The 24,495-nt window shown below is 41.1% G+C and overlaps 2 protein-coding genes across 7 annotated transcripts in view; one reads left to right on the top strand and one right to left on the bottom strand.

The window, feature by feature from the left end:
* The window catches only part of CTBP1 (C-terminal binding protein 1), a 245,708-nt gene extending 233,926 nt beyond the window's left edge, over positions 1-11,782 (bottom strand). Inside the window, exon 1 of one of the 2 annotated variants that reach the window (XM_075055380.1) lies at positions 11,696-11,782. The gene's annotated coding sequence lies outside the window, so the exon portion shown is untranslated. Of the gene's footprint in view, positions 1-6,303; positions 6,320-11,695 lie in introns of those variants that run through there. The other variant, XM_075055469.1, reaches the window with a different exon arrangement.
* A 513-nt stretch (positions 11,783-12,295) lies between these two features.
* MAEA (macrophage erythroblast attacher, E3 ubiquitin ligase) overlaps positions 12,296-24,495 on the top strand; it is a 53,962-nt gene continuing 41,762 nt past the window's right edge. For 2 of the 5 annotated variants that reach the window (XM_075056294.1, XM_075056535.1), the window contains exon 1: positions 12,509-12,662. In XM_075056294.1, the coding sequence (XP_074912395.1) occupies positions 12,594-12,662 (69 nt within the window). In that variant the 5' untranslated portion in view covers positions 12,509-12,593. Of the gene's footprint in view, positions 12,663-13,652; positions 13,672-24,495 lie in introns of those variants that run through there. The other 3 variants (XM_075056460.1, XM_075056619.1, XM_075056381.1) reach the window with 3 other exon arrangements.

Genomic DNA, 24,495 nt, shown 5'->3' on the forward strand with positions numbered 1-24,495 from the left:
GCTATCACCAATGGGCTCTAAATCAGGAAAAAAAAATTATATATATACATTTAGAACACACTACTGCAAGGCAAAACACTGTCAACCGACCATAAACACTGAAAAAAATAATGAGGAACAGAGGTAAAGATGTACTCAAATACAGAATAAAATAGCTTAAAATCAAATGCAAGCATTCAAAAGTTAGAATGACATTAAAGAGTGCTCAAAATAGCTGCCATGCTTATCTATGTACGTACTAATTTTGCTGTACAATGCTAATTAGAAACTTGAAACTATCTATTTGTACAACTTGTGTACTCTACCAACTTCTCGTCCTCTATAGGTTTATACTGCTTCCCCCAGTCACAGCAGGAGCAGGCAATCTTTTCCATATAAGTTTTTAGCAGGTTAAGTCTTCCCTTAACTGGGCAGGCAGAGATGCTCAAGTTAAAAGCAATTTTTACAATTTTAACCTACATTTAATCAAGTCTTATTCAGAATAAGTATCAATAAGGTCCAGAAACCATGATACACAATCAGGATGCAAGTGTGTTTCTTTTGATATAGTCACGTCAGGATCAGAAAGGTTAAATTTTTAATTGTTCCTACAGGAATGAATACATCACCTTGTTTTTGACATCTTCACCAGTGTAACAATGTAGAGCTGAAAGTAATAAAGTATATCTTAAATAGATTAAAGTTTTGTTATCTGCTTAACTTTTATGGTACAATGACTCTACCACAATCTTTACTTTCTTGAAGCTGACTTCCTAGGAGGTAAAAACCTGCAAAATCCATTTTCTGTCCCACAGTTATTGAGTAGAATGGGAAATGGCAATTTTTTCTCCAGAGAATCTTTCCCAGATACTTTGACCCTAAAAGTTAACAGGATCTTTTCTTTAATTCCTATGCCAGCATTTGGGGAAACCCACTAACCTGTGCACAACAACATAAGTGTAACAGATCTCTTCTACTGTGTCTCACAGTCTGAACTCCACTGGTCACCTTCTCTCTCAACTCACATTGAAGGATATCATGGACTTTGTTTTTCATATCTATTTGTACCAGAGGGCCTGAGGAATGATACACTAACTGCATTAGATGAAATTCACATTACTTACATGGAAAAGTCAGAATGACTATGACACTGGTATCACTCCCTCACGGCAGAAATGGAGGGTAAAAGAAGAGTGGATGTTCAAAAAAAGATACTATGGTTAAAAATACTTAGAATAATATATACTTTAAATATCAACTTCTATCTCTACTTGTCTGTCAGAGTGTAGCATAAACAAAGTACCAAAAAAGAAGAGGGCGCACACATACATTTTACGATTTAAGAGGAGATATAAGAAAATGTCATGCCGTACTCTTTCTGGAGGCATATCAGGAAGCAAAGCAGGAAAATGATGAAAGATCTACAAAAAAGGGCATGCAAAGGCTTTCAAACTGTCATTATTTCCTTGCAAAATGCAAGGAAGATATTCCAATTTGCACAGGCATTACCAGTTCACACCATTCTTACTGGTTAACTTTCCTCTACAAAACCCAAGCACAGTTATCTGAGAAAGGTAGAGAAATACATTTACAACATCGCATAAGTTATAATGATTTCCACAGAAACCCCATCTAATCTTCACTGTTCTAAAGGGAAGCTGTCATGTAGTTGATGCTCTAAGACTTACCAAGCTAACAAATGACAATTTACTAGATAGAGCATGCACTCAGTTTCTCAAAGCTAAAAGAATCCTTCTCCACATGCACACTTCTTACTGAGAATTATAAACAGAAGCTATTTGGATACAAAAACCTTTATTTATCCTATTATTTACATGCTAAGACATATTCCAGGCACTGTGTAGACAAAAAATACCATTGTATAAACAAATTTAACAAACTAAGCCATATTGGCTTGTTCTCTGGATGAAGAAAAATATTCCTGTCAAATGGAAAACTGTTGGAGAAATTTGTTTTTACGATTCTAGAGTTCTTTCTATTCTAAAAACTTGTTATTTGAACAACAAAATAAAAGTATATTTTGGGGCTGTTTCAACTATATCCAAGAATAGAAATCAGCAAATAGCCATCTTCGGTAACAAAATACTGACTCTGCTATAGATAAAGATACAAGTAGATAACTGAAGCAACACCTGAAGGACACTGTGGAAATTTAAGATGCTATTTGTACTTCAAACTATGATTTCTTAAATTTTACCATCAATATTTAACTGCTCCTCTCTGGCAACTGATTAAACTATCGGTCCTTGGCAAGTCATAAATGATAAGCTTTACTATGAACTGTGATGAATAACTTGTACAGGCTGATAGTTCACTCTAATTCTTTCTAAACTTTTTCACACCTTTTCAGCATTAAGCTATCCCATATAACCTACACTGCACCTGAAACCAACTTACATAGCTTCATACGATGTGCAAATGGAGCAAGAATCATCTGTCAAAGATCTTAGAACACTTCAGAATTCATACTGCATTGGAGAATTTCCATGACCATGTACAAAAAGAACAAGATAAATACCGTAAACCTTAATCCTGAAAACCCTTATTCACTTCAGTAGACCCTGTGACTTCAGTGAAACTATTCAGCTGTTTGAGATTGAGCACAAACATAGCTGTTTGCACTGGAATTCTCAATCTTGCATTTCTTGGGTTTGCAATCTACAAATTTAATCAAGAAGGCCAAGGGTTCTCCAATACTTATGTAAATAGTCTCATTGGGGAAATGGAGGATTTTTTTTTTTCCAACATCCTAAGATGCTGCTAAAACTACACTTCCAGCTGCATCTCAACAGAACAGCCAAACACGTCAATGAAGGCCCATCTTTTGTTCAAAATTTTAAAACAGAGATTGATAATCTGTCAATGTTCAGTATCAAGGTACTAACCAGCCAGTTGATACTCAGCTACCTAAAAAACTTCTAAATTAGCAACAACAGTCTGGAAATACCTCATCAGCGCTACCCCGAGCTTTCTTCTGGAAACATTTTATTATCAAATCACTAGTGATTTAATAATTTTATCCCTTTATGACTTTTGATGCAAATATCATGTGATTATCTACCATCCATTGGTCACGTGTGCTGCTGTAAGACAAAATATTGCTTGTCTCGAAATTTCATCAGTAGATATTGGAGTACTTTAAAAAGGAATTACCATTATACCCCTTCCATAGATGGAAAGCAGAAACAGAAAGGTGAATTGACTTGCCCTAATCCAATAGCAAAGCAAGAAAAACACTATTTGCTCCAATTCCACTATTTCTATCCATTAGGTTGTACAGCATCCTGTGCCTGAAATATCAGGTATATCGCTCTTAAATATAGTACATCCTAATAAAGGAGGATGATAAAACAATTTCAAAATACATTGAACAATGAAATGAATTGTCACGCATCAACAGCTATATCTGAATTTTGCTCTAGTTTATGGAAGCTTTCTGCTTCAATCTAAAATAGCAATCTTTATATAAATAAAAATTTTCATCTGAAATAATAATCCATTATTAATGCAATAACAATGTACCATGCCATACAAATGTCAACTCCAACAATAGGAAAAAAAGCAAAATGTTGTCCACTAACAGCAGCAATGGAATTCCTTTTCCCCCTCTTCCTCCCTTTTAGGGCAGAATACAATTAGTGAGTTTTTAATACCTTTCAAGAAATGACAATTTAAAAACAAAAATCAGCACATTTTGAGTTGATAATTTCTATTGTGAAAACAATTTGTAACAAATGTAAACTACATTGCTGTTGGGTCTGCTATTTATGATTTTGCCTGAAATCCAAAAGTGTATGTTCCGTTCACAGGTTTAACCCACACTGTCGCACCGTAGTAGTGAACGCAGTCTCTTGAACAGGTATCTGATAACACACTTTTAGAACACTTGAGAAAGGGAAGTGTGAGATTATGACCCACAAAAAGCTAAAAGTGTTTCCTAGCAAATCCATAAACACCTTAAAACTTTTAACACCAGGACTCTAGGCTATGCTGAACTACTAGTTCCCCTGCAGGCTTCTCAGAAGGCAAGTGTTTTTCAACCAGTATGTTGGACAGGGGGGCAGGGAAGAGGGGGAACTCAAAACTTTTAAATATTTTATTAAAGATGTTTCTAATACATTGCCAAAACGCCAGTACGTTTTAACCTCTGTTACTAGAAAGCTGAACATACCTCATACTTCCAAGATATCTCTGCACTGTCATAGTGAATGTACTTTTCACTATTAAAGTGAAATGGTCCCTCTATACTGGAAATTAAACCTGACCTCTCCGCTTTCTGTTTCCTAAATATGCCAAACAGCTAATCACTAATTAGTATCTCTGGTGGTTCTCTCAGAACATGATACTTTTATGTGCAAGCATGACAATCCTCCCATATCCCTCTGAGCTGATCAGCATAATCTGAAGTTCTTCCCTTAAAAGCTCAGGATAACGCTGAACCCTCTCAACTCAAGGAAACTCAACTCAAGGAAAATCAGAAACATGGTCAAAGTCTCTCTGGCTGCAGTTCAAACTCCCCCAATATTTACCAGCTAGAGCACTAAGCTCTGATTTTATTTACCACTTCGTGTGACCACTATTTTTGAAGTTTAAAAAAAAAAAAATCTTAAATACCTATCATATGCATGCTTAAAAATAGGAATGTTATGCAATCCAAATAAATCAATATCACTTAATTCTGCAAGAACCTAAAATGCGTTAATTCAGAATATCAGACTTTACCTGATTTTATGCCGTCGCTTGGTACTGTAAAAAATCTACGCTGGGTTCTGGTTTTGTTTCATTGGAGTAGGAGGATTATTTTAATATGGAGAGGATTGATTTCATTCCTGTATGCGTGAGCTGCTGTTGATATTCCCAACCAGAAAGATTCCTTTCTAGAATTATCATCAATATATATTACAAGGGAGTGTTTACTTCCACCCTGCCTCTGTTCTAAAAGCCTCCTCAGTGTTAATTCCCAGAGCAAGGCTACAGGTCCTCTGCTCAAAATTTCTCTTTAGATTTTCTAATCCTTTTCTCCTTAATCTCCATTATACGAAAAGAAATCCACATATGCATGGTCTGTGAGAAGCTAAGTAACTTTACCTCTCACCATAGTTACCACATCTGATTTAACCACTGGCTCCGGACATTGAATCATTGTCCTTTAAGATTTCAGATTTTATTTGTGTATGCCTCGATACAGTCAACAAGCATAAAATCCTAAAAGCAGACTGATTTTAATATCATTAGTACACAATTACATTTCCATTTATGCAACCGTAAGATAACATACCATCCACCTCTGCTATTTCTGTACTGTGTGTGTTGTTTTCCAGGATCTCAGAAGCTAAAATGTTTAAATGTGTTACTACGACTGTTATTAAAAAGATTTTCTGTCTAATTCAATTCTTTGAATGATTCTGAAACAATTTTACATTCAGATTTCCATTAGCGTGCTCAACTATTCTATTAGACTTTTTTGTTTCTCATGGTAACCAATTTTATTTGACTTAACAGAAGCTGTTCAAATATTTAAAGGCACTCCGAGATGGCAGGAGTTTATCTAGGAGCATACATGTTGTGTCACAGATATTCCTTTCCTTGCTCTCCCTCGCCTTTTTTTTTTTCCCTTCTTCAGAAACAGTAGCAAACAAATGAGATCTCGACTAGCCACATTGTACCGGGAACGTGCTCACTTCATCTGTTTATGTTAATATTCAAGTTACAATGGGCACATTTCGAAATTACAAGCTCGGTAGTTAAAACAGATGCTTCTTACGTTCCTTCATATGCACTGTATCCCTTTGCCAGTATCGTCAGGCGCAACGCAAGAACTAAAGTATAAACATCTGCAACACCTCTCTGTTTTGTTAACATTCTTTCACACATTTTCTTGCTAACTCCAAAAAGGCTCAACGGTGTAAAAAAAAAACCAAACAGTGAAATTGGAAACATCTGCGAGATAGCTACGGAAAACGGAATGAAACATGAATAAACAAAAACATGGCGAAAGTGGCCTGGGGTTGTTACACTGTCAGATCATTTTTCCAAGCCCAACATCAAGGCTTTTGTTACAACCAAAGCGGTCATTTGCATGGAGAACCAACAGGGTTTCTTCTTCTTCAGCGTTTCCCCGATCGTAACACACACTCGCTCTCTCCGACACACACAGAGGCAAACCTCCTCTCTTGCAAACAAACAACACGGCTAAACGCACACATATTCGCGACTACGGAATCTACAGATCGCGAACAACGCTCCGCATACTGAATAGTTTGCTACTGAGACGTAATTTAGGTATAAAAATAACAGACAAACCTTTGGAGCGCTGCCCCAGCCGGAGTTCCTCTCCCTCTGCTCTGCTGTTACTGACAAGATCAGGCTGAGATTAACAAGTCCATGCTACTCTGACAACCCTACTCCTCTGCCTTTTGCACGCACGCCGTGGGCTTTAAATAATATCAAACTTTCAGAAAGTTAAAAAACGGAATGGATTAAAGGAATGTAAAGCACAATGGCAGGAAAGCAGAAAACACTGCCTGGACAATTATTGCAGCAGCACGCAGGGCACTGCTCTGTAGTTAAGGCTGTGTCAGCACTTTCCTCCTAAAGCCCCCCATTTTTCAGGGGGCTGTAACTCGGAAAGAAAAAAAAAAATTGCTCATGGCCAAAAAATTGCTCACAGGTAAACCCCCTCCCCTTTGCATTTTAAAACATCCATTTAGACCAGTCAGAAAGTTACAGGAGTCTGGGCACTTTATCACTAAGTCCCCACATGCCATTTTTTATGCAAATACAACTCTTCTTTTTAAAATGAGATTTCACAAGAATTTGATCTACACTGTGAATTTTGCCCCCCCCTCCCCTTTTTTATAACAGCAAATTAATAAATACTTCGACACCTGAAAACCGCTTTGCTTAAACATGGAATGATTTCTAAATAACTTTTACACACATGCATTGCCTGAAAGGTACCAGATTAGTAACAGAGATATGAAATTGTCTGCTCACACAGCTGATTCAGCACAGACAATGGCCGCTACTGAGGTCTCAACTCTAATCCATTATGGCAACTTTGTAACCTCAATTGCTGAGGGCATCTACATTTTCCCCTGATAAGGAAAGTGTCCTTATAATCATGCTAAAATAAGGAAACAAAGCGTTCAATCTGCAATTACTACTTTACAAAGATGCTCTAAGCTGTGGCACATCAGGGCAATCTCTCCTGCTGTTGTTGATAGCTGGGTTTTGTTGGTGGGGTTTGGGGTTTTGTTTGTTTGTTGGGTTTTTTACACTCCTGGTAATTTCCTCTCAGATACAGAAATAAAAACACTAACTTCTCCAGCCTATTTACATAAGCCAGATACACCAGCACACTCTTCAGTTACAAGCTTAAAGTTACAATACCAAAAAAAGAACTATACAGTCATATCATTACTTTCTTTTAAAGTAAAAATATGCATTTAATGTAAAAATTGTGCAACAGCCTAAGTCTGCTGGGCAAGAAAACCAAAGCCTAAGTTTTACCCCTTTTGACTGATATGGAATAGCCAAGACAACAGGCAGCTCATTTGATCCTTACAAAACTCAGTATATCAACACTTGTTTATCAAAAGGTGTCCCTCTGCTCTCCAGGAATTTCTGGCTCTGCAGTGCTGTTTCATATGTATTACATAAAATCAAGTAGCATCCATTGAAATGGAGCTATCCATTAAAAATAGTTGGTTGCTGTGAATAACTCAGTAAAGCAACCATTTCCCCAGTAGGAATTGTCTCATCCTCATTATCTTCTAAAAGTCATAACACTTACTGAATATCTGTCTCAAGGTATCTGATATTACTACAGGTCATCTCGCATTTCTATCTTACACAGGGAGCTGCCTGGCATATTTTGAATACAAGCTGCTTTGATATTAACACCTTATTCTGCCAATGTTGTACACAGCAGATGTTAAAAAAATACCAAAATTTCTCCCATTATTCAGAAGAAAAAATTAACACAGACCGAAGGTAAGATCCTAAATATTTCACAAACATCATAACTCACCAGAAGAATATAGCAAAGGTTTCTACTTCTCCATTATAAGATGGACAGTACAATCACCACCCACCCGCTCAGGGGAAGAAAGCCCTTCTGGCCAGTGGGGCAACCTGTGCTCCAACCTGATTCAACATAGGAGTTTGTATCACTGGCTTATGCCAGTCTCATCTGATAAATGAGAAACGATGGTGACACACATTCACTTCTGCCACCCTGGCACAGAGGTTATAATGTCCTCAAAGAGGACAGAGTAGCAAGTGTAGTAAAATCTAAATCCACAGCAGTTTTCTTCAGCACGTGAAAGCAGAGCACTAAGGTTTCTTGCTTTGCTCCACCAAGTAACATACAGAGTATTTATGTTTTTGAAAGATACATAATTTGCATGCCATGCTTAATGGTAGACAGATGTTTTTCTCTAATTGTTAATCTGGAGCAAAGCGGAAGACTATTAGAAACACTTTTAAGATACTGTCAAATGAGTAAGGTTCTCCTAAAGGTTTGGAGTATTCTATATGCACTGCTTAAATTTAACTAATTGCTAATTCACCTTAATAAGACACTAAATGAAGACAAACATTAATAGATTACGATTCAACTGGACAATACAAAATGGAAGCTGATTTTTATTCTTCCTTTTACACCACTAGGGGACAAGGAAAAATAAACAAGATAAGAGTACACAAACCTTCTTAGTAGATCCAAATTTGTATTCCCTATTTAATAATAAAGCAGTAGAATTTATAAGAACTGTAAAAGCAAAGTTGTATTGGTAATTAAACTAAATTTAATTAAATTAAGCCTCGGCTTTATAACTTTGTATGGTAGGTTAAGCAGAAGACATTTATTAACCTAATATTAAAGAACAAAGTACAACCTCTGTATATGAATAACTATACCCAGGAATAACAATAACCATAAATATTTTGTTAAATTCAGCAGGAAACGACAGATTTTAACATGTTCAAAAGATCATTAGCTTAGTTCTTATCTCCACATTTATCATGCCAACATTTATATTATAAATCAACAGCTGCAACCTAAAGTTGAAAACATGCCAGAAATAAGCATAGGTTGCATCAATATTTGCACATGGAGCCTAGAACATAAATTAGTTGACACTCAACACTTAAAGCTTCCTCTCTGAAGTTGCAATATTTAAAGGTTAAAGATTAGACATGCTCCCTCTTGTGTTAAACTAAGAATACACGGAATACATGCTGTTTTCTCTGACATGATGGTTGCTTGGCCATCTGTTCCATTAAGCAAACCCTTTAACTTTGGCTACTAATGTCTGACAAACCCTCACCAATAATTCTCCCATTTAAAGACAGATACAGTTTGAGCACATAACCTGTATCCATAGAATATTTGTGTTACATTAAATTAGCTATTGTATTATCAGAAAGGACAGTGAAGAAATTACATATAAAAAAATCTGTTGCAAGTAAGTGTTTTGGACAAATACATATATGACTTGGTAAATTACATGGAAAGTCACATTTCTTCAGTCCCTATAATCATCACAGGCCAGAAGAGTTAAAGTATGCCGAGTTCAAGTTGCTCAGTAACATCAATGATATGGTATATTGAACAGCAAATTTCCTTCTAAATATTAGCTTCCGGAATATTTAAGGCAGACGGGAACAACAGGAAGAATTTACAATGCCACATAATTATGTTTGTAAATACAGCAAAAACTGAGCTAAGTTTTCAGTCCTCCACTTGACAAGCTCAGGTGAACCGTTCCCTGCACAGAGCCTCAATGGAGTCAAAATCCTCCTTACACAAATCCTCTTGCAGAATCCGGCCCCAAGATCATGCCTAGACATGAATGTTAATCCCAGGTGTAACTAACACAAACATTTTTACTAATATACTTTTTAAACAAAGGCTTCGCACCTGGTGTGGGCTTGGCAAATGATGTGTAGGCATACATTTGCTGATTATGGTCAGTATCAGACTGAATGTCAGGGCAGCTGAGAGTAAACACAAGTAAATAGTTTGCAGTCCAAAGCTGAAGAGAATCTAACACTCAACTACATGACTTCACACATTTTCCTTTATTTACCACCAGCCCTTTGTGGTGGATAGAAAATGCTCTCAGTGCAAGGGAGCCTATGGACTTGGAAAATAAACAATGTTACCAACTATTCTAAGAAACACACTTGTTAAATATGACTTGTTCTTTCAAACCATGAAAGTTAAATGTGTTTTATCTTCCTGGAAATATTTGTGTTTATTCTTCTACAGTCTTCTGCAGACCAGAAATAATATAACCACAAAGTTTAGAAAGGACAGCAAAAACCATGATGATTATTAATGGATACAGGTTTTGGGGTCTCTTTAAAGCCTCAAACCACAACAGCACACTACCTGAAACATATCTGCTGACAATGGCAAGCACCTGCATCGAGAAACAGAACTTTTGCCACCAGCTTCAACACCAAAAGAAAGTTTATATCACTGCACATACAGCTCCTGATCAGTGTGTTTCCACTTTCTTACTGTTAGGTTGCAGACCCAATAGCTTCAAGGTCTGACAAAGTGCCTTCCATCTCACTAAGGTGCTCAAATCACAGTGAGAAGCTTCATGTAAGGTACATGTTACAGCTGAGTCTCCAGACGCTGCACCCTACATATTGTCAAGAAAGCAGCTTTTATGTCAACGGCCAGAGGATTAATACTCCAAGAGTGTTTTTATTCCCTCAGATGCACAAGTAGAGACAGTCTGCAGGACCAGCCGTCCCCCCCCTTTTATATGGAAACATTCACGTATGCTCAGCAGAGGAATTACTGCTCATTTAAACCAGTGCTTTTCACCTTACGGCCCACCAACTCCCGTGGGCCACCCTCAGGGGCTGAAGAGAGGTCAGCAACACAAGCGACCCTTTTGAGTGCAGCATTATACCGGCCAGAGAGATCCACAACTCCCTCCAGATACAGCTGGCAGCCCGCAAACCCAACCAACCCCCCAAAAAAAAAGAAGAGAGGAAAACCCCCAAAGTTGAAAACCGCTGCTCTAAACTTGTAGCGCACGCCGGTACTCCGGGCACCGAGGTAGGGCGGGGGGGGGGGGGGGGGGGGGGGGGCGGCAGCGGCAGCTCCGCTCCCCGGCGTGACTGCGAGGGCAGCGGGGGTTGACGTCTCCCCCCCGGGAGGGAGCTGCAGGGCTGCTCCGCCCGTGCACGCCCGGCCCGGGGAGGGAAGGAGGGCGCTGGGCCGGCGGGAGAAGCTGCCAGCCGGCTGGGCACACTCCTCAAGGACCGAACGGGAGCCAACACCCCCCCCCCCTTCTCCTTCCCCACCCCCCTCCCCCGCGGGGAAGGCGAGACCGGCCCGGCTGCTGAGGGAGCTGCTCCCGCCCCGCGCCTCGTCTACACCGGGGGAAACTTAAGAGCGCCGGCCCGCCCGGGAGCGGGGACCGCCGCCGCGGCCTCCCCTCCGCGGTGAGGAAGCGGCTCTGGGCCGGCCCCCCCTCCCCTTCCCTCCCCACACACACCCCCCCACCCCCCCGCCCCGCCTCAGCGGTGAGGGCAGGCAGCTCGGCGGCGGGCTGAGGAGGGGAAGGGAAGAAGGGAAACCGCGCCGGGCGCCTCCCGCCTGAGGGAGAAGTCGGCGGCGAGCGCGGCCCGGCGCCGGGGAGAGGGACGTGAGGGGAAGGGGACTCACGCTGTCTCCGCTATTTAAACCTCTTCCCGCCGCCTCCGCCTCACTGACTCTCACTCACTCTCTCTCCTCCCCACGGAACTTACTAGGGGCGGCCCCCTCCCCTCCCCGGCCAATATACACACAGCCACACGCCGGGCCGCCGCCGCCGCTGCCCCGCCCGCCCTCCGCAGGCGCGCCGCCCATTCGCGCAGCTCTCTGCCCGTCAGCAGGGCGGCGTGACGGTCGTTGGCTGGGGGCACCGCCCATCAAAGCGCGCTCCGCACCGCCTCCTCCGGGCTCCGCCCCCTCGTCCCGCCCCTCCCCTTCCCGGACACCTCAGGGGGGTGTTAAAACGGCCGTTTTAAGTCACCGTCAAAATTTACTTTTAGGTCCCGCCTACGGAGCTCCAGCGAAGATTCTGATTGGGCGATGGGAAAGCCGACTCTACCGCGACTGGGTGGCCGGATGTCCATAACCCCCCAAGATCCCGCCTATCTCGCCGCCGTCGTGCCGTTTCATTTGTCCGCGCATCCGGGCGGCTCCGCCCATTTCCACCTCGCCGCCCAATCAGGCGCGGCATCTCAAGCTCTAAGGCGGTGTCAACGCGCACGAACGGAACGTGCGAAAGGGCGGCCTTCATTGGCTGGCCACCTTCTCTCCCGGCTTGTTGCTCTTCCGCCACCACCGTCCCGCGGAGCGTACCACGCCGCCGCGGCGGCTAGGGGTGGAGGGGGCGGGCCGCGGTCGGGAGCTGAGCGGCGTTGGTTCGTCCCGTCTCCATGAGGGATGGGGCGGAGGAAGGCCTTTATTGCCCGTCATGCCGCGCGCGCTGTAGGTAGCTCCCTCCGGTCCGGGGCTGGGGGAGGGCGGGGGAGGAGGAGGAGGAGGAGGAGGGAGGTTGGTTGGTGCCTAATCCAAGATGGCGGTGCAGGAATCAGCTGCTCAGCTCTCAATGACTTTGAAGGTGCAGGAGTATCCCACTCTCAAGGTGGGTGCCGAGCCTCCCCCTCCACCCCCCCGGCACGCAGGAGAGGGGGAAAGCCGCTGGCGTCCCGCCGGAGCAGCGCTGAGGGGAAGATGAGGGCTTGGCGAACCGGGCGCCCCGGTCCTTTCCCACCCCCCCTTCCTCCTCCTCCCTCCTCGCCTCAGGAGCCCCCGGGGCTGCGGGGTGGGGGTGGGGAGGGATTCCCACCACACAGTTGCCCGCCCGTCCCCCCGTTTTCCTCCCCTTGACGTCTGGGCTGATGCCGCTACGGCTTCTCCTCCTCCCCTCCCCCTCGGCTGAGGGACGTGCCTGGAATATGCCGCTCTCCCCGGGTGTCTCCGTGCCCTGAGGTGATAGCGGGGAGCCCCCCCCTCTGTCCCCCCCCCGGACACAGAAAGCGCGGTTGAGAGCTGGAGGAGCTGGCCGAGGAGGGAGAGGAGAAGCCGGGTCCCCGTGGCGAGGCGGAGCTGTGGTCGGAGGGGGGGGTGAGGGGAGGGGGGGGGGTGAGGGCTGGGACGGAGTGAGGCCGGGGGAGAGGGCTCAGGGGCGTGTGAGGGATGGCTCGGGAGAGACGAGGGTTGCTTTCGGTGCTCATCCCAGCTGATTAGCTGAATCTACGTGGCGTTGTTAGGAGACGTGTTAAAGGGGAGGGAGTGGAGGTGGTAGAATATGGTTCCCTGGCGTCTCGGTCCCCCGAAGATGGAGATGAGCTTAAAATACAAACAGGGACAAACGTACTGGAAAAGGCTGGAGGCCTGTCGAGACGAATAAGCGAAATACTTACGGTTTGGTAAAAGCGTGGAGCGTTCGTTAAGGTGCTGGGTCTGTCTGAAGGATGGTAGTTTCCCAAGACTGCATAGCTGGTCTTTGGCTTTAACTAGGTATTGTAAAGCAAATGAAGGACTCGGTACTGAGCGTTAAGGTCATCGCCTCTAAGAATTGTTGAACTGGAAGGATGATGCTCATAGGAATCAATGGAAACCTTTGTTTGGAGTCTTGTCTTGCATATACAGTAGGTCTACCACATTAATAGCAATAGCTATGGAAGGGAACTAGGAGAAGGATCTCTATTGCAAAATGCTTATTTAAACACCTCTCATGTCAGCGTATCAACATTTTTTCATCTATAGAAGATGTTTATGCAAAGTAAACTTTGTTGTGCTGAGATCATGCTGCGCTTTCACACGCTGAGTACTGTGTGCTCTTTGCAGTGTTTGTTTTGCAGGCTTTCTAGCCATGTTCTTGTGCATGTCCTCCTTTTCCACTCTCCTAGCTTCATTTTGCTTAGATCCAAGAAGCAGAAGGATGAAGTGTTGGTTCCCATTTGACATATGAAGGCTTCTTTCTATCATCGTGAAGTACTTTAAAGCTGACAGCATCAGGCTTAAATTTTAAAATAGCTGGAAAGCGCTCTAGCACTTTCCACAGCCAGAACAATGTGAAGGCATTTAAAGTTAAGAAGATCGTTTTAAGACTGCATTTGAGATGTATTCCGGTTGTTATCACAGCTTTGCTTGTTAACATTCCTGAAAAATTACAGGCAGTGGGGATCAGTGAGTTTTTGTTTTGTTGCTTATGGCTTAAGATGAATTGTCAAGGTGCCAGCCATTTAAAAGGTAGAGAATATTTTGGACTAATTCTTTTATTTCGACAAGCATTCTTCTTTTCCTTAAATATCTTAACAAAAATATACATAAGAGAATGGAATGTCATTTGTAAAGTTGGGAAGCTAAATAGCAAGAGGGTGAGACACCCTTGCACTGAAACTCTTTAAATTCCTAGCAAAGGCAATTGTTTATTGATTCTTCCCAGCACCCGTTCAACTTCTGGGTTGTTCCTGTAATCTTTTAATAGCGTTTTTCATTGTTGAAAAAACCTGCCAGAACAGCGTCTGCTGAAATCTTTTGAAAGTATCCCCTTAAATGTTCTTAACTGTGAGTCATATATCAAAACATTTTAATGGTGGAGGTGAAAAAGCAGCAGGGAGAAATGAACACTAAAGCTGAAGTCTACTAAAGTAAGTTGATATCAAATCCCATTTTGTTGATTAGGAGGCAGGTGCCTACAAGTTTCTCTGGGATGGAGCCTCTGTGAATTTTTATTTCCAGTTTATTCAAACACTGTGTGAGATGAATGCATATAATTTTTAGGTTTTTAATCAACACAGTAGCTCAGATATTTCTCTTGGAGCTCTGGACACTGGTTATTTTCCCTGATGCAAGTAAAATATAAAAGATTGTAGATTTGTATTTATATCCTTCCTGTTTTCTCCCTCTAGCTTCCTCATGCCAACATCACTAGATAATAGTTGTGTAATAGCTCTACATTTACAGTATGTTCCACAGAGTGCCTTTCATGTGAAAGAGTGCTTAAAACTGCAAAGGGAAATCCCTTTTCCATAGCTAAATTCTGGTTGCTGCAGGAGTGGAAGTGTTTCAGCCATTCTTCAACAGTTCAGATCAGGGGAAGTAAATAGACTTCTTCAGCTGAATTTAGGGAAGCTATTTAAGTGTACAAAATAATACTTGAATATTTCCCCACCCCCCCTTCAGTCCCTTCTCAAGGACAAGAAGGTTGCCAGCTATTCTTCCTCCAAAGTGCTGTGGAATCTTTTTTTTTTTAAAAAAAAAAAAAAGCCTACTGATAGAGAATTATGCTAGTCTCATCTGAGAGCATGTAATGTGGAAGCTGGCAATTTAAAAACGAATGAATGCGAACATTGTTATCGTAGTTCTCTGCTGAAACGCTAATAAACAAGTGATGACAGGAAGCTAGGTAATTCATCCATGTCTTTGGAAGTGTGAATAATTATTGAACTGAACTAGCAAACTATATGGAGTAAGACCCTAAAACTGGAAGGTAGAAGACCTGAAAGCAGAGATGATCACTTGTGAAAATATTCTCGTCTGGGCTGTTCATTGGGAACAGTTTAGGGTTAGCTGGGCTGCAACCGCTTTAAAAAACAGCTGATCAAAAGGAAAGCTGTAGAAGCACAAAATACTTGAGCACCTTCGCAGAGCTGCTGTTTGGCTTCTTTTGTTGGCAGCTGTGGCAGGGGAAATACTGGCAGCAGATTTAATAAGATATTAATTTCTCAAGGAAATACATGTTTACCTGACTGCTAAAGAGGGGGACAGACAGGAGAGTAGGATTTTACGAAGCATACGTTGTTTCTATCCTGAGTCCATGGAATTGCAGAATAGCTAAGGTTAGAAAGGACCTCTGGAGACAGTCCAGTCCAATAGCCTCCCCTCAAAGCAGGGTCAACTAGAGCAGGTTGCTCAGGGCCACATCCAGACTGTTCTTCATTATCTCCAAGATGGAGACTCCAGCCTCTCTAGGCAAACCCATTCCAGTGTTTGTCTGCTGTTATGGTATTAAAAAAAAAAAAAAAAAATTTTTTTTGTTTACATGGGATTTTCTGTATTTCAATTTGTGCCCACTGCCTATTGTCCTTTTACTGGGCACTGCTGAGAGTAGTCTGGCTTCATCTTCTTTATTCCCCCCATCAGGCTTTTATATACATTGATAAGACTTCACCTGAGCCTCTTCTTCTTAAGGTTAAATGATCCCAGCTCTCTCAGCTTCTCTTCATATGTCAGATGCTCCAATCTGTTAGTAATCTCTGTGGCCTTCTGCTTTACGCATTCTGGTATGCCCATGTCTCTCTTGTACTGGAGGCCCAGAACCAGACACAGCACTGCAGATGGGTCTAACTCATGCTGACTAGAGGGGGAGGATCACTTTCATTGACCTGATGGCAATAATTTTCCTGAACGCAGCCCAGGGTGATGTTGGCTGCCTTTGCTGCAAGGGCACTTTGCTGTCTCATGGATAACTTCTCCACCAGGACTCCCAGGTTCTAGTCTACAAAGCTGCTTCCCAAGCTGTTGGTCTCCAGCATGTACTGGTGCATGTGGTTGTTCCTTCTGAAGTGCAGGACTGGCATTTCCCTTTGCTGAATTTCATGAGGTTCTTGTTTGCTCGTTTCTGCAGCCTGTTGAGGTCCCTATGAATGGCAACACAACCATCTGGCATATTAACAACTCTTCCCGGTTTTATATCATCTGCAAACTTGGGAGGTGCACTCTGACCCATCATCAGGTCACTAATGAAGATGTCAAACAGTTCAGGTCAACTTCTTTTCCCGCTGAAGCAGAAAAGGTGCAAGATCAATTTTTTGCATAATTGGTTGCACTACTTTATTTTTTTCCCCTGTTTATAAGGTTCGCTATAAGTTGGTTTTGAACATAGCTTTATACTTTGATATTATGAGCCACAGAGTACTTTTGACAAAACTTTGAACATATAGCAGCAAAAGTTGTTCAGTGAAAGTGGTTCACACAGAACTTGAGAAGGAGAGAATTAACAACTTGTAACATCTAGTGCACTGTCAGTACATCAGTGTACAGATACATCTATATGGCACTGGATAGTTACCTGATTTGTAAAGTGCTTTTCAAGTAGAAGGTTGACACAATAAGCTAAACATGGATATTAATAACAGTCAGCTCTGTAGTAAATCATTGTGAACATTCATGTATCATGCTAAATCCATCTTCAAACTGGGTGCTCTGACTCACCAAGTGTACACTGAATGTCCATACCAAGCATTCGTGTGTTGCTGAATAATGCACTTCCTGTTTTGACACGTGTGTTGCTGAATAATGCACTTCCTGTTTCGACACATCATGTGTGCATGTCAACAAACAAGCATGATGTCTTTTGTACTGCTGCTGTTCTGCACTGGGCTCTGTGTGCCGCTGTTTTAAGAAAAATCTGATACTGTGGGATTTTGGAATAAGTTTGACATTGGAAAGTAGCAAAAGTAGGAGTTAGCTTCTGTGGGAGTTGGTCAGTTTTCCACCCATGCCCACTCACTATAAAACACGTTTTAGAAGGATTAATGAAGGAAGAAAACACAGTAAAAGGCAGTAAGCGACAGTGTGTGGCCATGAGCTAGAGATGTTGCTTGATTATTAGTACTCCATTGTGGCTGTAGGAAAATACTTCAGGAAAAATACTCTCATACATTTTACAGAAGACCTCCTGTTAGTATCTTCAAAGTGAATACCTACCTGATGTTGCAATTCACAGTTGCAGCACACTTGATTTGTAGTGTTTTCACAGGACAGTACCCTGTCATCTTGTGAGTTTGGTTTGCGTATGTTTTCTGGTATAGAAATAATATGTTTGTGTGGTAGCTAACATGTTGGGGTCTTTAAATGTTGATATAAAGCAAGAATATCTGTGAAATCTTTGATTCTTTGCATAGTGAATGTTTTTCAAGAGCTGGGAAACGGGAGTAAAGATGAGCTTCAGACGTTTGCTAGATAATTGTAATAGGAGGAAAATGCTTCGCAACTTTGTGTGATAGGAGTGGAGCTCTTACTGGATGGTGTGGACCACCCAGTGTCAATTTTTCTTATCTCTCTAAACCTCTTCCCGTGGTCTTACAATTTAGTAGTGCCTATATTAGTCAGCATAGTAGTGCACCTCTTGGGCCCATAGATTTAGCGAAGTACTGTTTTGGCAGATAGGTATTTTGCTATAAGGGCATGCTGGCAAAATCCATCAGTCCTTGTAAACTTAAGAAACTGCCTTCATTTTACACTCGGCCTCCCATAGCTTACAGCCTGGAGATATGCTATATAGGAAGTATTTGCTAACCCAGAATGTGAAATACACTATATTAGTTGATTACTTACAATACATTATTGCTTATTTAAATTTGATAGCCAGTAACTTAACAGCTCCACAACCTACTTTTGATTCACCTCAGCTTTTTTTGAGTGCTCTGTGGATTACCTTGAGTTGTAAACTAGTGAGAACTAAAGTAAAACAGAAAAATACTGAGTAGAACTTTGGTTGTTCATAAATTCTGATACAGGTCTGCTGAATCAGTAATCCTTAATTATTTGTCTTAGGAGAAATGCTGTCACTTCAGCTGGAATAGGTTATTTGGGGAGCAATCTGACTGGAAATGGGATCTCTAGCCTAAAGGCTTCAGCCAGTATCATGGTGTCTGAACTGTGCAAACACACAGGAGGATGACAACTCTTTCATTTTAAAGAGATGATACTGTAATTAAAATGAACAAATATTTGGAGGAAAAGAAGGATCAAAACAAATGAAGGGACTTACTCAGGACACAAACCTGCTGTGTGACCTTAGCTTGGAAACTTGACCACTACTTTGGACAGGGAGGAATGTTTAGGTTTTTTGTTAGTAATTCATATATTTCTACTAAAAGGAGAAAAGCGAAGAAATTTCTTTTGAGGCATGAGTCCAAGATGGCAGCTATAAGATATGGCTCTAGACAAGACTCTAAAATGGCTGTCAATTTGCTTACATAAGGATGCAAGACAGTTTTATATAACTGTAAAATGGCCTTGTAAAGAACTTAATTTTGTTGTTGGAAGCCTTGTTCAAAAGTTCATAATGTATTCAGTAATAATTTACTAGCAGTTTGTGTAAAAGTATAATATTTTGAAGTATTATAATTGCTTCTGTTGAGTAAGTACGTGTGTAGCAGATGGGTAGTCCAAGAATTTTCGCTGCTAATTCTCTCCTGTATTGAAGTAGCAGCTTTGAATATTATACTCATATTTTCTTTCTAGACACAGCTGCTCTAGAATATGCAGTACTGTCTTGAGTTGTAAGACTGCCATGTTTTTAACCAACGGAAACTACTAGGCTTTACACTTCAAAAGCATTTAAACTGTTTTTAAAGAACTTTTTTTTTTTTAAAAAAATCTAAATGATGTGCAACTGCATTTAAGCTTATGAAATTGCCTGTTTTGATCTGTATGTATTCAAGAATTTATATTATTCCTTGTACCTAAGTAAATCTAAATCTGCCATTATTCTAAGCCTCTCATTCCTGAAATATGCTACTTTACCTTTCTTTTATCTTTCTTTTCCTTTTCTGTTTTTTCCTAGAACAAGGAAAAAAATATTACTATTTCAAAGGATTGATAAATGCTGCACATCAGAAGAATTCATTTTGTGCATAAGTGGTGATACTTACATTTTGGATGAGTTCAGTGACAAATAATGATGCTGACTTGGTTCTGAAATAATCCAAGAGTTAATAGAGGAAGAAATAAAGTGCATAAAAATACAGAATTTCAGTAATTCTGCATGGAAAAGCTTAATTGTTATTGGTTTGAGGGAAAACTTGCAATAGTTTATTGTACCTTTCCTCATTTTTCAATTGGCATCATGTATACTAGATGTCCTCTACTTTTCTGTTTTGTTCAGGGTGAGCATGGTGATCTAATTTAGTCTCAAGGAGACAGCTTAATGCTCAAAGATATTTCTTGCTGGGTTTACCTTTTCTTGACACTGTTTATTAAAACTATTTAGGAGATGCTTAATTTTTATTCCATATTCCCATTCTTCCTCTTTCCTCTAGCATAAAGTAGAGCTAAGTTGTCTTTGCTTCTATTTTTTTGAAAGGCAGTTTCATCACTGCACTTCTCACTTTCTTTTCCCTACCTATCTGTGGCTAGGCTTAATTTCATATAAGGGCACAATATATGGCATTTGAAAAAGCTTATTTATACCTCACAGTCTTCAACTGCATTATCTTGCAGACCTCTAGATTCATACAAATCTCTGGTGCTTTTCAGGTGTTATAAACTAACACAATTGAGGAAAGGAAGTACCTTATTTTTCTGACCCTTGACAGGAGAGCATACTTCTGTAATGTTTTCCCTCACCTAATCTGGTAGGACTCATTTTATTTTTCTTGAAACTTTTCTTTCTTCCCACTAGTTGTCTGACTTCATGTACCTGAAAAGATTATTATTTTTTTTAAATCCATTTCAAATTCCCTCCTGCCCATGTTTCAGTTTATTTGAGAAGATATACAATGTACGTATTTGTGTTTTAAAAAATCTACACTTTATGTGGCAATGAGTTGCTTTCACCTAGGAGACTGTAGCGCTAAAGAAGGATGATTCACAGAGACATCAGTAAAGTCAGGATATATAGTTAAAAATTCCCTGCATTTGAGTTGGTACTGCTGTCAAGTTAGACCTGATTAACTTTTCTCCCAAATACAGGAGGAAATTGGATGTTCTTTTACAGAATTGCAAACCTATGTAAAAGATGCTTGTTTCTGTTGTCTATACTGTCTTCTGTGAAAGTCAGTTTTTAGAAAGTAAACTTTTGAAAATTCCTGTTAACAGGAGGCTGGGGAATGATTAATGGTCTTACTTTCACCACCAAATAATTTTTCCTTCAATTGTGATGGCTTTTGTGAGGTATCACTCAGTCTATAATTTCCAACAACCAAATGACAGAAAGTAGAAACCAGTTTGTATAGCTTTCTGCTACATCTGAACTAGTTTCTTATATGCAGTCACTGTGGGGTAGAAACTTTCTGATCAAGGTTGTGGTCTGAAAGAAATTGGGTTTTAGTTTCCATTTTTATTTGGAATTCTTCAGGCTTGAATCTGCATAAGTGAAGAAGGAATCTAGTCTATTTTGTAGGATGTGACCAGATCAGTTTGAGAACTGGTGTGTGAAAGGTCTAGTGTAAGGCTAAAGACTTGTGGGACGATAAAGACTTACGTTTTTCACAAAACTTTAATTATGAAAGAAACATGTGCAAGTCAGTCTTTCAGTACTACTATGTACCAGTTAGGAAAACATGTGGGCAACATCAGGCTGGCACTTGAAGTTTCACACAGTAGCCATTACGCTTTGCCCTAGTGTCCTACACCTCTAAAGGAGTAGAAATGCAGGATGTAATGCTTTTTATATATATATCAATAAAAGCCTATTTGGCTTAGGGAAAATCCCTTTCTCCTGTGTCCAGTCCTTCCCTTAATTCTCTGGAAATTCTCTGATAAATGCTGAAGTAGTCTGAGGACTTTTTTTAATAGCTGTGGAAGAAAGACAAAATAGAAGACTTCATTTCAGTGCTTCTACTTTCTTAAGCAAAATCTTAGAGAGATTCTTAATACATGTAATTGATTTTTCCCTTCCAACCAATGGCTTATTGATGCAGAAATACTATCCTGACTATTCAAATATGGAATAATGTACACCAGTTAATGTGACTTTTAAAAAAAAAAGTCATGCCATGCAAACTTATTGGACTTACATGTTTAAAAAAAAAAAAAAAAGAGGTGATGAGGTGGCAGTGGATTTGGCTGATAGTTTATTTGTGTTACTGAATGCTTTTTTGGAGATATCCCTTACCAGGAACTCTTGAAAGAAAGAAGACAGAATTCCTTACGTGGGTAGGGAACTGGGCAAGATAAGAAACAAACATCAAGATTTAGTAGCCAGCCTCTGTAATGAAAGAAGGTTAGCGTTAGGGTTCTGCTGGTGTCTCTGCCAGTACTGCTGATATTCAGCTGTTTGAACAGCCTGGAAGAGAGAGTGAGTGCTGAGATGATCCAGTTACCTTGATGATGCTAAGATAGTAGATGTATTACAGATAAAACCCAAGTGTGAAGCATTGGAGAAGAGTAGTGAAAGACTGAATGGATATTAAAATAGATGAAATTCAATATAGACAAGTGTAGTGTGATACAGTTTTTAGGTATGGTGGAAAGAAAAATAATCGTAGTCTTATATACACAGTAACTGAGATGGGAATGATCATCATTGCTTAGTGGGATCTTGAGGTTGTAGTGAATGTTTGCTGACAATGATCAGGTTAATGTTGACAAACTTAGGACAGAAGTGTTTGGAAAAGGAAGAATGGAGAATTTCATTACATAGCAATGAAAATTCATGGTTTCTTCTTCTCTCAAGTAGTATGAGTTACTCTTATTTTCTCCTTTCCCTCATCCTGAAGAAGGATGTAGTAGAACTGGAAAATGTCTACAGAAGGGCAAGAATGATTAGAGATAATGGAACGACTCTCCTCAAAGAATGGTTTAGAAAGAGCCTCTTCAATCTCAAGAGACACAAGAGGCATAGGAGAGAGTGAATGTTCCCTGTTTTGCTTCCAAAACAAGAACAAAAGTGTTTCAAATTAGGCTAGCAGTTGACAAGTAAAAAACAAGGAGTGTTTCTTCACACAATGCATGAAGCTGTGAAATATCTCACCACAGGATGTTGCAGTGCTAAAACTCTACAGGTCAAGAGCAACCAGCAGAGTTCATGGATGAGAAACACCCTGTGATGTTTCTACTATAAATCTCCCACCTCTGGCTCAAGAAGCCCAAAGAGACTTTCTTGGATTAGTAACTTTATGTTCTTGCCTTTTTTTCAAGGGCCATCCCCTTTCTGGATGTTGTCAGAGAAAGGATGTTGTCAGAGGAGGACTTTTGGTCTTACCTGGTATGGCCATTCATATCTTCATGTGGAGATGAATTGGTGTCTAAATTAGCAGTGGGGATCTATGATCCAGTCTGTTTCTAGATGAATTCATAGAATTAAGTAGGAAATGACCTCTGCAGACAGTGTAGTTGAGGCTTCTCCTGGAATCTGGGCTAACTTCAAAGCTAATTTGAGTTGCTCAGGGTCCTGCCTAGTTCTGAAAGTTTCCAAGGCTAGAGATTCCACCACCTTTCTTGGCTGCTGTTTCAGTTCTTACCAGCTCTCCTGGCTAAAATATTTTTTTCCCTATGTCCAGCTGGAATTTTCTTTGCTTCCAGTTGTCAATTCTGCCTCCTTCCTTTTTGCCCTGTTACTCTGAGAAAAGTCTGGCTAGCTCTTATCTGTGACCTTCACCTTTAGCTGGTGGAAGACTTCTATCAAATTGTGCCACTCCCATCTCCCTTCTCTTCTGCAAGTGAAACAAGCCTGCCCCTCTCAGCCTCTCTTTGGATTTTGTATACTCCAACCAGTTAACCATTGTGGTGGCAGCCGTCTGGACTCTTTCCAGTTTGTCGTCTTTGGTGGGGGTGGGAAGTGACCTTAAAACCAGACTCCATGTTCCAGAGGAGTCTGCGTGAGTGCTGAGCACAAAGAACAATCACTCCTCTCAACCCACTGCCTTTAATCTTGCTAATGCAGCCTGGTGTGTGGTTAACTTTCATTGCCACAAGAGTCTGTTGCTGATTCATGTCCAACCTGCTGTCCATCAGAGCCACCACATCTTTTTCTGCAGAAGTGGTCCTAACCAGTTATTCCACAGCCTGTGCTAATGGATGAGGTGGTTTTGTGCCAGGTGCAAGGCTCTGGTTTTTGCCTTGATTGCATTTCGTAAAGTTCTTGGTGTGTTTCTCCAGTTTGTCACTTCTTCTGAATGGCAGCTCTGCCACCCAGCATTATCAAGCACTCCACCAATTTGTTGTCCTCTGTGAGCTTTCTCATTGTGTGTTCTGTTCCATAGCGCAGATGGTTGAAGACGACATGTATGTTGGAGCTGATAACATTCCTTTGGAATCAAGTAATACTTGTAATTGGCCACCAGGTAGCTTTTGAACCACTGACCACTATACTTTGAGCCTGGCTGTCCAGTCAGTCCCTAACCTGTGTTGTATTGTAGCCATTCAGTCCACATCTCACCAGTTTGGCTGCAGGGGTACTGTGGGGGACAATATCAAAAACCTTGCTAAACTTAGCATGGAAGACTACCAGTGCACTCCTGCCATTCAGAGGTAGTCACTTCATCACTGAAAGCAAACAGTGTTGTCAAGCTTGATTTGCTTATGGCAAATCTAGGCTGGCTATTCCCAGTCACCTTTATGAGCTTGGAAATGGCTTCCATCTGAATTATTATTTTTTTTCCCATAACTTTCCCAAGAACTAAGATGAGGCAGACCAGCCTATAGCTTCCATGATCTTCCAGGTTCTCTTTTTTTAAGAGAGAAAATAAACTTAGCCTTTTCAGTCATTGAGGATGTTCCTTGTTCACTATGACATT

Source organism: Buteo buteo, chromosome 1, assembly GCF_964188355.1.
Source record: "Buteo buteo chromosome 1, bButBut1.hap1.1, whole genome shotgun sequence".
Lineage (NCBI taxonomy): Eukaryota > Metazoa > Chordata > Aves > Accipitriformes > Accipitridae > Buteo > Buteo buteo.